General features: G+C 40.3%; 1 protein-coding gene across 2 annotated transcripts in view; it reads left to right on the plus strand.

Annotated features, from left to right (window-relative positions):
- The window catches only part of DNAH5 (dynein axonemal heavy chain 5), a 209694-nt gene extending 196804 nt beyond the window's left edge, over window positions 1–12890 (plus strand). For both annotated transcript variants that reach the window (XM_008689897.2, XM_008689898.2), the window contains exons 75-79: window positions 304–519; window positions 2132–2344; window positions 4452–4604; window positions 5041–5272; window positions 12739–12890. In XM_008689897.2, the coding sequence (XP_008688119.2) occupies window positions 304–519; window positions 2132–2344; window positions 4452–4604; window positions 5041–5272; window positions 12739–12890 (966 nt within the window). The remainder of the gene's footprint in view (window positions 1–303; window positions 520–2131; window positions 2345–4451; window positions 4605–5040; window positions 5273–12738) is intronic.
- Window positions 12891–14395: the final 1505 nt, after the last annotated feature.

A 14395-nucleotide genomic window follows, 5' to 3' on the forward strand; every position in this document is an offset into this window, starting at 1 on the left:
AAGGAACCATGAACTTATTATGTTTCTCTGTGTTCGTCTTATTTCAAGCCAACTTTTGATTCTTTTCTGGAGAAATTATTGAGATTGCAGCCTGTCACAAATAAGACATATCATGTAAATACTTATCTTTTTTGGTGGTGGTGGGGATTATTTCATGTTATTTATTTATTTTAAAATATGAATATAGTTGACCCACAATGTTAACATGATTTATCTTAATAAAAACATTTGTTTCCTAAGACAGTATAATTCAGCATGTGCTTACATTAGCAATCTGGGCTAATTTGGGGTACTCTTATTCAGAGCTTGCCTACCTACGACAGCCCCGAGGTGTTCGGGCTGCACCCCAATGCTGACATTACCTACCAGAGCAAGCTGGCCAAGGACGTGCTGGACACTATCCTCAGCATCCAGCCCAAGGACAGCTCTGGTGGAGCGGATGAGACCCGGGAGGCTGTCGTGGCCCGGCTGGCTGATGATATGCTGGAAAAGCTGCCCCCGGACTACGGCCCATTTGAAGTGAGTTGATGACATTCTGACAGGATGCCAGCCGTGGATGTGTCTGTTCGGTTGTGGGGAGCGAGGAGTAAGGAAGGAAGGCAAAAAAATGATTTTTCAGAAATTAAAAAAACACTCAAAAACTCACTTCCTGAAGAACCAGAAAAAGAAGTTTTAAAATCTATAAATGTGAGCATTTTGGAATATAAACAATAAGGAACCCTAACAAGAATGTTTATAACTAGGTTCTGAGTGTGTACCGATGGGTTACAATTGCTTTTCTAGAACTTTCCTTTGAGGTACATCACATTGCCATTCGTTCAAAGGAAAGTAATGTATTTTTAGAGCAAAGCACCGATTATCTTAAAAAATATTTTGTAATTCAATGCACATCTTAAAATTCAGGCCGTCCTCATTTCAGAGAGTCTGTATTTATATCATTAACAGTGCAGCTTCACGTGTTTCGAAAATTGATTTGTCTTTTTAATATGTTAGTAACTTCTAAGCCAAATTTATGATTAGGAAAGTTAATTTTTTAGACAATTTAGCAAACATTAGTGGAACGATTTACCCTAAAAACATTTTAAAATCTTGGATAAAAGCACGAGTGACTGACTGACTTTCCATGTAGTCTTAGCAGATGCCCCAGACTAACTGGGTAACACTTTCTCACAGGACCCCCTGTTCCTTTATATGTTGCCCATTTTTTTTTAACCTGGTTTTTGAAACAGAAACCTGCAGCATTTTGTGCCTTTATCATCTTATTATTTTCCACAAAGCAGACCATTTTGATTGCTGGTACTGTAGACTGAACTCAAGGACCTATTACCAAGGGAGTAATTTCCCCTTGAGAAAACCGATCACTTGCTTGGAGAAAATCAATATCACTATCAGCTTTCATAAGCACCTCTCATTATAGTATCAGGAAAGAGGTCATTCATATCTCACGGTGGTTGAAATATTTTTGAAGCAATAAAAATGTCTAAAAATAGAATAGCAGTTACTTATATAAACGTGGTTAAGTAATGGGGTTTAGGAGAGTCCCCTTCCTTTGGCTGCCTTTGTCAGCGCTGCCTTAGGATAAAGCAACTCAACCCAGCAGGACAGCTGATCCATAGAAGACGCTCAATAAATACTTGTAGGATGGAAATGGTTGGGTAGGTGGGTGGGTGGGTTGGTAGGTGAACGGATGGATGCTTTGATGGAAAAAACAGGAAGCTTTTAGAACAGGAGTCTGGTCTTTTGCAGCAGCCAGCAGGGTTGTGTGTGTGTACATGTCTGTTTGTGCGTGTCTGGGTGTGTGCTTGCCAGCCTTAGACCGGCAGGTACGTGAACGTTCCCCGATGAGCGCAGTTGCTGTTCGGAAGGCTGGGTGATTATGGTCATGTGTTCATATTCTTCTGTGAATGAATGGCTGCCTTTCCTCTCCCACTTGGGATGCAGCATCAGCTGGTCCACTAACAGCTGTGTCCTTTTATATTTCTTCTTTGTTTTCTGGCAGTGAAAAAAAATTAAAAGCTTACCATTAGCGGAATTGTACAATCGGGGGCCTTTTCAGCAGCCCCAGGGTACCGGTTACATAAATATTAGTAGCTGTCACATTTTTGACTTGTGCTGAATGTCTCCGTGGCAGGTGAAAGAGAGGCTACAGAAGATGGGACCGTTCCAGCCGATGAACATTTTCCTCAGGCAGGAGATAGACAGAATGCAGAGGCTACTCACTCTGGTCCGCAGCACCCTGACCGAGCTAAAACTTGCTATTGATGGCACCACCATCATGAGCGAAGATCTAGGAGACGCGCTGAATTGCATGTTTGATGCCAGAATCCCTGCTTGGTGGAAGAAAGTATGTTTAAGTCCGCTCCTACTCTACTTTATGATGTTATTGTTGTAAAGAGTTGGGATGGGCAAGTGGAAAGCAGGGGAGCATAACTTACTTAAAAGGGTTCTTTTGTTTAGGGACTAATCCCCTTGCGGGCCTGTAGTTTTAGCTTTTAGAGAGGGAAGGAGACTAGCATCTTCCACACATCAGGCGCTCTAGTAGGCCTTTTACATGCATTATTTCATGAAAACGTTTGCATTTTATGGCCTTCATTTTGCAGGTGAGGAACTTGAGATTGGGAGACACTAAGTCTTTTCCCAGATCACACACCTCAGAAGTCCAAGGATCAGAATTTAAAAACAAGCTCTTGAACTTCAAAACCCATGCTGTTAGTTTTATAGAGGGATGTGTTCCTACACCACACACACACACACACACACACACACACACACAGCAAAAGTCACACCAACGAAAAACATTTTTCATTGCTGTGTCTGTAGATACACGAGTATGTATATCTCCAGGTAACAAGATAATGATTTAACAGTATGCTTACTGATCACGCACTGGTCCTTGTGCACTTCTGACAGATGCTTGTCTACTTGGAGAGGTCAAAGGAGTACCAGAGTATCTTTGTCCAGCAGTTCGTGTGTTGTGGGGGGTGGTGAAGATCTGGGGGTATGGCAGGAGCACTGGGGAGGCCAGAAGCCTGGGCCAGGTGGGGGAATGTACAGGGAGGGCAGCCTCTGGAGATGGGATTGGGTCATGCGGTGACTGGAGTCTTGGCCTTTTGGAGGCTAGTCAGGTAAATGGGAAGGTGAGACAGAATAGGGTTAGAACTGACAGCCTCCTGGAAGAGACTCCTTGAGCACTGAGACTCTGGGGCTTTAGAAACCCAGATCAGCTTTGATCAAACTCTATCCTCTCCTACCTTCAATGAATTCATTCCCAAGGCCAGAGAGTTTTCTGTGTGGACTGACTTTCCTTGTTGCCAGTGACAGAGGGAGAACCTGCCTGGTCACTAGTCACTAGCCATTGCGGGTTCATTCCCCACCAAACGAGCTCACCCAGCTTGGTCAGCTCCTGGAAGGCTCTGGAACAGGGATCCTTGCCAGGAGGGACCCTCACATTGAGGGTTCCTTGTGCCCTCAGATCAAATGCAGTATAAACACATCTCTTTCAGTTAATACATCTATAGAGATAGGATAGAATGAGTTACCTGATTTTAAAATTATGATTTTTTTACAGGTTTTTATTCTACTCAACTTATTGTCAGTCTTTAGAATCTCATTGTGTAGAGGCAAATTAATTCTTAAGAATTTGAAATTCAAGCAGTATATCTACACAGGTTGATCACTACAGTTATTCATACATAAAGTATTCCAATTACAGTAAAATGATAGAAAATATGATTTGGAGATACGTACCAGTAGAGTTTCTGCTGACACTAATGACATATCTATGCCAATTGTAATAACAGAAGTTCCACGTGTGAATTCAGGCAGCATATTATGGGCAATGAATGTGATTAATTTGTTGGTGGCAAGGGACCTGTGTTTCCATTTCTGCTCCTTCATCAGAGGAAATAAAAGTTCATTCTCAGGGACAAGAACTTCAGAAAATAACTGTTGTTTGCCTCATTAAAAATGAGAAGTGGAGAAAGGCTTCTATGATTTATCATCCACAGCATGTATTTTAAAGAGACCATGAACACATTTAGGTAAATAGAAACCCTGTTTTATGGTGTAGCTATTAAAAATGTAACCTAAGGGGGAAAAAATGTAACCTAAGGAAACATAGTTGAGACCTATTAAATTTAATTCAATTAGCTGTTTTAATTGCTTTATAGCAGAATTGGCAGTGAACATATTTGTACTTGAACAGCATCCTGAGTGCTAGATTGTTCTGGATTTCACGTGACGATTAGCTGATTCTGTTGTATCTTAATATCAGGAGGAGGAAGAATAATCTGAAAACTTAAATGTCAGAACCCAAGGGAAATTCATGTCTTAGGGACTTTTAAATTCTAAAAGTGAATTTGGTATTTCATAATTTTTTTTCTGTGCACGTAGCTAGTTACACAGCAGAATTAAGCCTGTATGAATTAATTATTTCAATGTATGTATTTCAGGCATCATGGGTTTCTAGTACGTTGGGCTTCTGGTTTACTGAACTTCTAGAAAGAAACTGCCAGTTTACCTCTTGGGTTTTCAATGGCCGACCCTGCTGCTTCTGGATGACAGGCTTTTTTAACCCCCAAGGATTTTTAACTGCAATGCGCCAGGTAATAGTTCTGACTTACACCTGCTTTGTTATCATGATTTTCTTCTACAAGGTTTCCTTCTGTCAGTATCGTTTTAAGACTATTAACGAGACAGAGAATGGCTGTCCCTTTTTGGAACCGGCAGTTACATTGTCCTGAAAGTAAACCCAACAACTTGTTCTTAGGCTGCTAGCTTGAATTTCAAAGTATTTATTTGTTATCTTTACATTTGTATGATTTGATATTTCTTTGTAAAGTACAGTGGTTAAATTAGGACAGTGGTTAAACTAGGACATTATTGTTTGTGAGAGAATCTTTTTAACTCTTAAAGTACAATTCTACTTCCTCTGAATTAGGGTAATTGGGGGTTACACTTTCATCACTGTTATACTCTTTATGTTAAAATAAACCTCTAATCACTTCCTTCGTCCTCTGCTCTTGTTCTTGTCCTGAGTAGGAAATAACTCGGGCCAACAAAGGCTGGGCCTTGGACAATATGGTGCTTTGCAACGAAGTCACCAAGTGGATGAAGGATGACATTTCTGCCCCTCCCACCGAGGGTGTCTACGTCTATGGCTTGTATCTTGAAGGTGCTGGTTGGGACAAGAGGAACATGAAGCTCATCGAATCCAAACCAAAAGTGCTCTTTGAGTTGATGCCTGTCATAAGGATTTATGCAGAAAACAACAGTAAGTTGTCTTGCGCATTCAGGGACGGTTGGCATTATCAGATTGGATAATGTTATAAACACAAATCTCATTATTTTTGTTATCATGTCATGAGGATTTTACTATTTTATCAGCATTCACTTTCACACCCCTGTTTAATGAGTGCCTATTGACTGCTAGGCACTGTTTTGAGTGTTAAGGGGGAGGCCATGGTTCTAGATCATTCTTGCCTATCTACTAAAGCGGGTAAAATATATATGGATACTCATTAAATGTTAACTGTTGAGATAAGAAGCAGGTGTTTGGAATAGTTAAGAGATGGTGGGAAAGGAGGGGAGGTGGGAGTGGGAAGTGGTCAGGGGCTGGGTCTCAGGAGCAGAGCCTAGACAGGGCCTGGAGGGTTGGATAGGATGAGATGGGACAAATGGTGGAGGGGAGGCTTTCTAGGAACCCTGCACAGGGCCCACTGGACGTGCCGACTCTACCAGTTTGGAGTTTCAAGCCACGTTGTGAAAACCAGATGGAATTTGGGGCCATTTGGCTTAATCCAGTAGCTAATAGTAAAAAGCTGGATTCATATTTCAACCCTTGAACATAATAGCATGTCTATGACGCACACATTTTTCCATTTGACAAAGTTCTGTGTGACAAGTCTAAAAATACCTAAATGGGTTTCCACCACTGGCCTGATATGTTCTGGACGCTTTTGTTATTACATTTCACTCAGCTAATAACCCCTCAGCAATAACCACCTTTCAGTACATGTGGAACTTCCCTGTTCATCTCATTTTTTAAAAAATTACTTTATCTTTTTAATAAAAACCACATATACTTAAGGTGTACCACATGATGATTTGATGCACATACACATATATACATATATACGGCAAAATGATTGTTGGAAGCCGTACGCTCTGGAGGTGGCTGTGATAGTGGATCCCAAGGAAATACTGATATTGTGACAGAAACACAATAGATTTTTCTTTAAATAAGTAAGGAATAGACCATTTCTCTTTGAAAGACAGTTTCTAGGATCCCCATCTCTTAGATAAATATCACATTTGGGAACACAGGTCAAGGGAAGAGAGTTACAAACTATGAATATTTATTTTTTAAGCAAGTATTCGCTGGATGCCTGGTATATGCCAGCCACGATCTTAGGTGCAAAGGGCACAAAGATAATGATGAACCAGATCAAGCCCATAAGGGATTCCCTCTAGTTAGGGAGACTGACAAGTAAATCAATAATTAAAATGGAACTTGATACATTTAAGATAGAGATACACTCAGGATGCCCAGGGAGCGCAGAAGGAATACATAACGATGCCTGTGAGGTTAGTGCAGATTGCTTTTGCGATGTGCTTTGACGCTAAGAATGAGTGTGAGAGGAGCTGGAGATAGACTTTTCTTGGCAGAGGGAAACAGCATTAGGTCACTCGGTCATTCAGTGAGTATCTGTCTTGTGTTGACCAACTGCCATGCTCTACTCTGGTGCTGGGGATGCAACAGTGAGAAAAGACCAGGCGGGATCCCCATTCTTAAGGAACCCAGTGTCAAGGAGGGAAGGGCAGCAAAAAGGCAACAAATACAGCTGATCCTTGTCACTCATGGATTCTTCACTTAGGAATTCACCTGTACTCAGTAATTTGTCTGTAACCCCAGAATCCACGTGTGCGGCGTGGTCATTTGCAGGCAGAAGAAGGCTGTGACATGCCTTATGGAGAAAATACGTGTTTAACACAAGCTTCACTGAAGCATGGGTTGAACTGCTATCAGTCCAATGTTCACGAATCAACAATATATATTAAAAAGGTGTTTTTAAACAAAAACACACCTACAATAAGGTTATGTATTGAGGGGTTGATGAAAATATTGGGACCAGAGGCTTGCAGGAAACCGGCCCTGTATTTCGAAACCCTTGGAACAATGGTTCTGTAGTTGCTAATTCAGTATTCCTAGAGATTTTGTGTATATAAGTCCCATGATAATGAGAACTGACTCTAAATGAACATACTGGTTTCAGATAGTTCTTTTCTGTGAAGGAAACACACATGTTATGCTAGGGAGCGGGTAGTTTAGGGATTCAGGGAGAGGATTGCTGAGGAGAGAACACTGAGCTGAGATCCAGGTGACAGAAGGCAGCTCTGCTAATATCCAGGAGCAAAGGTAAGGTGCAAAGGTGTATGTGTAGCAGTGGATATATGTGAGGAACAGAAAGATGGTGCATGAAGGGAGAGGAGTCTGTGAAGAGATATGGGCATCAGAAAAGAAACAGGAAGGTGGTCCACATACCTGAATCTGACAGGATAAATGTGTCTGGCTAAGCCTGGGCAAGCAAGGAGATTTATCGGTTCTCAGGGTGGTGTGAAGACCTGGGGCAGTGGTTATTTTATAGAAATAATCATTAAGGGTTCTTTTAACCAAAATAATATTTTAGGACTTTCGCTTCATTATATCATTGGGTCCAGTCAACACGTTGCAAAAACGTTTCCCTTATAAAGTAAAAGAGAAATTTTCCTCACATTCAGTTAGGTGTTACTTTTATATATCTTGTGACTAAACTGTAAAAATCCATTGCAACATGACTTTGAACATCTCAGCATGGTATTAATTAAATAATAATTTTATAATACTAGGCCTTTCTTTATTATTTAAGAACACATTTTTATAGAAGAACTGTACTTACCCTGCTGGGAATTAGTCAGTGGTAATGCTCATTAGCGGGTTCAGGGAGAAAATAAAATAAGCAAAGGAAAAAGTGACTAGTTTCAAAGCACTGAAAAAAAAGAAAAAAGAAAAACTTTCTTTCATTCGTTCGTTCGTTCGTTTCAATAGCAGTTGGTGGAAACTTGTTTTGCCAAATAGCTTTGTTGTCAGAGAAGTGTTTTTTAGTGATGAAAAGCTAAAATTCCATTGCTCCATTGCTCTTTTCGCACTATAAATCTAATTTTCATTTAATTTTGATAACTGAATAGGGCTCTAATTGAGCTAAAGGCGTGTAGCATCATTAATGACCAAAGGACACTCCCCGAAGTACAGTGTTTTAAAGTTAAAATTCTTATAGTAAATTGTTTTTATGTTGACACAAAGGGTAACTTTTAGTTTAAATAATTCATCATTGAATTTTCCATATAAGACTGGTTTGTTTTTAGAAAGAATATATTCATTTTAACTTAAAAATTACATAATGCGTCCCCAAATGCTTAGGACATCATAAGAAAGTCACCCAAATTCACCATGAAATTCACCAGAAGGGCAAAGCCTCCCTCATCAGCTCTAGGTCCTCTGCTCTCAAAGGAAGTTGCAAAGAGGCAGACATAGGAAAGATATGTCTCCCTATAGATTACTACAGAGACAGGGTCACGCTTCCTCGTGAACTTCAGTGTGATGGCCAATGTGATGGGAAAATGGTGATTGGAAACTTTGAGGGAACAAAGCAAGACTTATATGTACCTGTGGGCACTCAATAGGATGAGAAGGACCTCAGGGTCTCTGTAGCTAATGAGGAAACAATTGGTTCTAAGAATACCCTGTGACCCACCCTGATCCAAGGCTGTGCAGATGTGGGGCTGGGATGGGAACAGCCCAATGCCGCGACCAGGAGATGGAGGCCTCCTGACTCACAAGCCCCATGGAATTTAAGCCACCTTCAGTTTGTAAACCTGGGACTCATTTAAAATCATGGGGAACATGAATCTGGGAGATTTATTTAAGTAAAAAGATAAAGGTGTCTGTGTGTGCGTGGAGAGAGAGAAAGGAGAAATCTAACACATTTTGGGCATCTACTGCATTTCAAGAATTATGCTATGTCAGGGTCATTCACATATATTAATTTATTTAATCTTTGCAACAACTCGGTAAGATATATCATCCCTATTTTGCAGATGGGGAAATTAAGGTGTAAACATATGTGAAATTGGCCTATGATTTCCAGCTACCAAAGCTAGTATCAGAATGTGGGATGAATGCAAACGTCTGGGAATTCCTGTGGTTAGTGTTCTGTTTAAGACTGTGCATTTAGGGAGTCTCTCTGTTGTCTGGGTTGAAGCTTCAAAATAAAGCCTAAATTAAAAATGAGGATAGCTTCTTAGCATTTTGAAGTCATGAGTTTATTTTTCTCAGGTACACGGTGAAGTAGACACAGACTGTGCCCTGTAAGGATGAGAGCTCTCACTCCCTATGGCCTCCTTCTCTGCATGCTGCAGGCTAAAGGGCTAAAGGTGGTCACCTCCCCTGGCAGGTGGCGGGGGTGGGTGGGGGGGAAGGGCACACGGTCTCAGGTAAAAGACAGTGAGCCAGGAGCCAGGATATTTGAGTTGTACTTCTGGTTGAGTCACGTGGCTTTGGAGGAGTCTCAAATATGCTGCAAGTTGAAGTCAGACATCTAACAGTTATTTCCAGTTCATTTTCACATCCTCCTGCAAAGACCTAGAGGCACACACGCGTATTACATTCTGACTATTGCTGAGATTAAGGGCATAGCATAGGCTCTTTGTCCATTATGGCCGGGTTTGATTCTTATCACCTACAGCTTTGTAACCTTGGACGAATAGTTCACCTTGTTATGTTCCAGTTTTCTCATCTGCAAAATGGATTTAATACTAGTACCCGTCCCATAGAGCTGTTAAGAGCATTACACTGACAGGTGTCTAGCACATAGTTCGCATACAAGAAATCATTTTGTTATTATTGCTAATATTAATATGTTAACTCACATGTTTGTTGAAGGATTAAAAGAAGTACATAAGCGTGCACTATTTAATCACTTAAATGTTATTTGCGAAGAGGAGGTAAATAAAGGAATGATTTAAAGGCTGTCTAGGGAATCTCTCGGTAACTTGGTTGTTTTGGATATTGGAAGGAACATATGATATAATGATATACCAGCACTTGGCTGAAAAATGTAGGCTAGAGAGGGAAGTGACATAGTTAGAAAATGAAACTCCCTCAAGGTGTTTTTATTAAAACCTTTCAGATCCTAAACCGTAGCCTCTCACCAAGTTAGACAGCCTCTTGTCTCTGCTCCTTCGGGGACCCTAAGGCTTTAAACATGTTTAGCTGATTTGCTTTCCCTACCTAGCCTGTTTATTTTTGTCTTCAAAATTATTTGTCTAACTAGGGCTAATGGTTTTGAATCATCTGTTGATGTGGTTGTTCAGCGTCTGTCAGCACTTTGACTATGAAATGACATTGTCAGTGGCGTCTACTCCTGCTGCGGGAGTTCGCTGCGTGCTGCGGTTCGGCATGGGCACCTTCCGTTTTGCAGCAATTACAAATGAATAAAATTGGATGAAGATATCAGAGAATTGTTTTTTACCTGCTTATTGAAGAGAATGCTATCCCCCCCCAAATTAGTCTTTTCTTTTGGGATTAAAATCCAAGTAGTCATCTCCTTCCCAAGGTGTAATTATTACAATTACATATATTTATTATTATATACATATTTAATTACATTTGCACCAAATGTGAGACTACAGTGGATTCCTTCAAGATTTATAATGTTAGTCAAATTTGCATCAAGAAGAACAATAGTTAACACTTATTATACGGATCCCAGGATTAAAGGATTTAATTATATCAGTCAGTTGTTAGTATTAACTATACTCCATGAATTGACTGCCATTCACTTACTTAATCAGAATTTTTTTATGTTTGCCTAATAATTATTACTAATGATATTCTCATGGTAATTTAAAAAAATAACACCTAGACTTAAAAATTAGGTGTTAAATTAATTTAGATTGGTTCTAATGATTAATTTCATGGGATTAAGCAAACGTAGTTTTAAAGCACTCTAAAGTATCTATAAGTTTGTTTTAGAACAGGGTTCCCTGACCTTGATATCATTGATATTTTTGGTCCAGATACCCTTTGTTCGGGGGGGGGGGCTGTCCTGTGCATTATAGCATGTTGGCAGCATCTCTGGCCCCTACCCACTAGATGCCAGTATTGGTCTCACAGTTGTGGAAACCAAAAATGTCTCCAGATATTTGCAAATGTCCCCCAAGAGTAAAATCATCCTTGGTTAAGAATCACTGCTTTAGAATATTTGCTTTATATTGAAACTTAATGTATAATATCATCATATTCAGGTGTTTAATTTCTTCCAATAAAATTAATTGCAGTAGATGTATAAAAACACATGGCAAAGCAGGTAGAAGGTTTTATTGGGTCAAAAAATGAGATCTTAACTTCTGAGAGTGGCTGTCTTTTGGAATTTGTTAGAAAAAGATAAATTATTTTGGGAAATAAATTCATCAGTATGTCAACACTGCATGTAGAGAGTTGAGAATTCCTGTTTCCATGTTTCAGTGTTCACACGCATGTGCCACACGAATTCAGCAAAGCAACGTTCTCCTCTTTGTTAAACCTGTTTTCCTCCGAATGTTTATGTGAGGGTGATGTACAATGTTGGCCTTCCAGAGGAGCACAAGGATGGGTGCAGACAGCACGTTTGTGCTGAAACAATTTAGGAAGAGAAGAGGAAATAATGTACTGCTTCCTGAGCCGGGTGCTAGGAGATGTGCAGGGAGACTATGCGGGCGGTGTAGATTGGACGAGAAGCTGAGGAAGCTAACGTTCCAAGCTGCTCAATGCAGAGGCTTCTTCCAAAGGCTAATTTAGAATTTGTAAATTTTTACTGTTTTTCTTAAAGCCCTGTGCCAACCTGCTCCCCCATTGTATAAGTAGAAGGACCCACAAGACCTGGATCTGTCCCTGATCGTGGGGTTTCCAAGGCTGGAGAGAAAGTGAACCTTTGGTTAGGGATGAATGCATTAGAAAGGGTCTTTGAAAGTTGGACATGCATAGGTTGACTTTCGTTGCATATGTAGTTTTGGAAACTCCGTGTATTCATCTACTCCAGAAAGGTAGATCGCATCTCAGGGAGCTGACCCGTGCCTTGGCTCTCTGCTTCCCAACCACTTCTCTTCCCCTGCACCCATGGGTAACCCACAGCCCCCGTGATTGCGAATGTAGTTAGACTGTGGCACTAGAGGGTTGAAGGCAGGATTTTGAAATCATAATCTTAATATAGTGAAATACTAGTGAGCCTTGGTGCTGGACATCTGATTAAAAGTGACGGGTGCCTTGTGCCAAAGGCAAGCCATGAGAGAAAAATGGAGAGGGTGTGCATGCACAAGATTTGGTGGGGAAGCAGAGAAAAAAGAAGGGTGGAGGGGGCATGTTGAATTGACAGGAGGTTCATGGTCATTTCATGTGGTTAGGGCTTATTGCCAAGGACATTGGACAAAGGACCAGCAGGATAAACCTGAAGATATCTGGGTGTTTTGTACAATCCCTAGAAACCTGCAGTTACATCTGCTTCACACCTAGGGACTGACTGACCTCAGGAAGAATGTCTCTCATTCTACCCAAACTTTGGAATGATCTTTTGAATGCACAAATTTGACTCTGCACGCTGTTTGGGCTGCTTAATTTTGAAATTCACCAAGGTTTTGTTTTGTTTTGTGGATTTTTTTTTGTAGCTTTAAGAGATCCCCAGTTTTATTCCTGCCCCATTTACAAGAAGCCAGTCCGAACAGACTTAAACTACATCGCCGCCGTGGACCTCAGAACAGCCCAGGTCCCTGAACACTGGGTGCTCCGTGGGGTTGCCCTTCTCTGTGATGTCAAGTAACATGGGGTGTGTCTCTACCCAAAACCTCAGAAGATGCAGGATCCGACTTACCCTAACCTTTATTTGCCTGTGAGTGCTGAACAATGTATAAATCACGTTGCACGCAGTTAATGAGCTATGCAGGTTTTCCCTACTCCTTAGTTGGACACTTAATTACTTTTAACCTACTTCATTCTTAATGACCAATCCCTGTGTTTGTTGAAAAGTTATTTGGTGATTTAAAAGCAAAATTTACAACTTCCTAATGAACTGTGGCCCACAAATCCACAGTAATGCATTTAGGTCTAAAGACCGAGGAGGTCAAGCAGACATTTCCTTAAAGGGATTATTCTTCTGCTAATGTGGTAATAGCCCTGTTCTCTAAGGTAACATGGCAGGGTTGTGCTGATTTTGCTTCCGTGGCCTTTTGCATTTAGGTCAGGTGAAGAGATTTGTTTTCATGGCTCAAGCAGCCATTTGGGAAGACCTTTTAGAGAATGAAAGGAAATAGAAGAATGGGTTAAGGATGTGAGTAGATGAATAGACAATTCATGTAATCTTAGACAATAAACTTATAGAATGATGTTCAACCCCACTGATAATTAAGAATGAGATACTGATATTAGTTATAATAAAAAAAATTAAAGCTGAAAGTGAATTGTGGTGAGGTCTTTGTAAAAGTGATTTGCTTAGAGATTCCTAGAGCAATGGAAATCAACCCATCCTTTTTATAAAATAATTAAATATCCGAGCACAGAAAGAGCCAGAAAAATGTTCATATGCTTTGAGCCTTATCTTCTCTGCTAGAAATCTATACCAAGAAAACAACTGTAAAGGCTGAGGTAATTTATATATCAAAACGTATTTAATAACAGGAAACAGTGGGAGCAGCTACGTGTTCAATCCTAAGTCTGTACTTAAGGAAGTTAGGGGGTGTGAGGCAGACATGATAAACAGGATCAAAGCTTTCTTAGCATGGAAATGGTAAACGTGTACTATGAAGTGAAAGATATACCTCAGAAAATATTGGGTTGACTTGAAAGGCTGTCATGATTGGAAGAACTGGCAAAGAATAGAAGTCACATGGGGTGGGGGGATGCCACTTGGGCTTTTATTAATAAAGAAAATACTATCTGTGGAACTTTTCCCATATTTTTATTTTAAATCCTGGTTATAAATTATAAACTGCTTCATCTATAACTTATTGACTAGAAAACTTGGTCAGAATTAAATTAGAATGTGGTCTACAAATGTTTGCTTACCTTCACGTCTGCCTAACTTCGTGTTTCTGGTGATAAAGTGTTTTATAGGGAGGAAGGCCTGCAAGGAGACAGGCGTGGGTGCCTCTCATTTTATGTTAATTATGGTCAGATCTAGGCCCGAGGGACTCGTATGACCCCACCTATCTTGGATGATACTCTTTTCATTTGAGTAACTTCTTTTGGTCTGAATTGATATATACCAGTTGATTGTGTGAATTATGGTAAAACAATCATTTTATTTTGAAGAACAAATAATGAAGATGT

The sequence above is a fragment of the Ursus maritimus genome, unplaced genomic scaffold (assembly GCF_017311325.1).
Source record: "Ursus maritimus isolate PB19 unplaced genomic scaffold, ASM1731132v1 scaffold_15, whole genome shotgun sequence".
Lineage (NCBI taxonomy): Eukaryota > Metazoa > Chordata > Mammalia > Carnivora > Ursidae > Ursus > Ursus maritimus.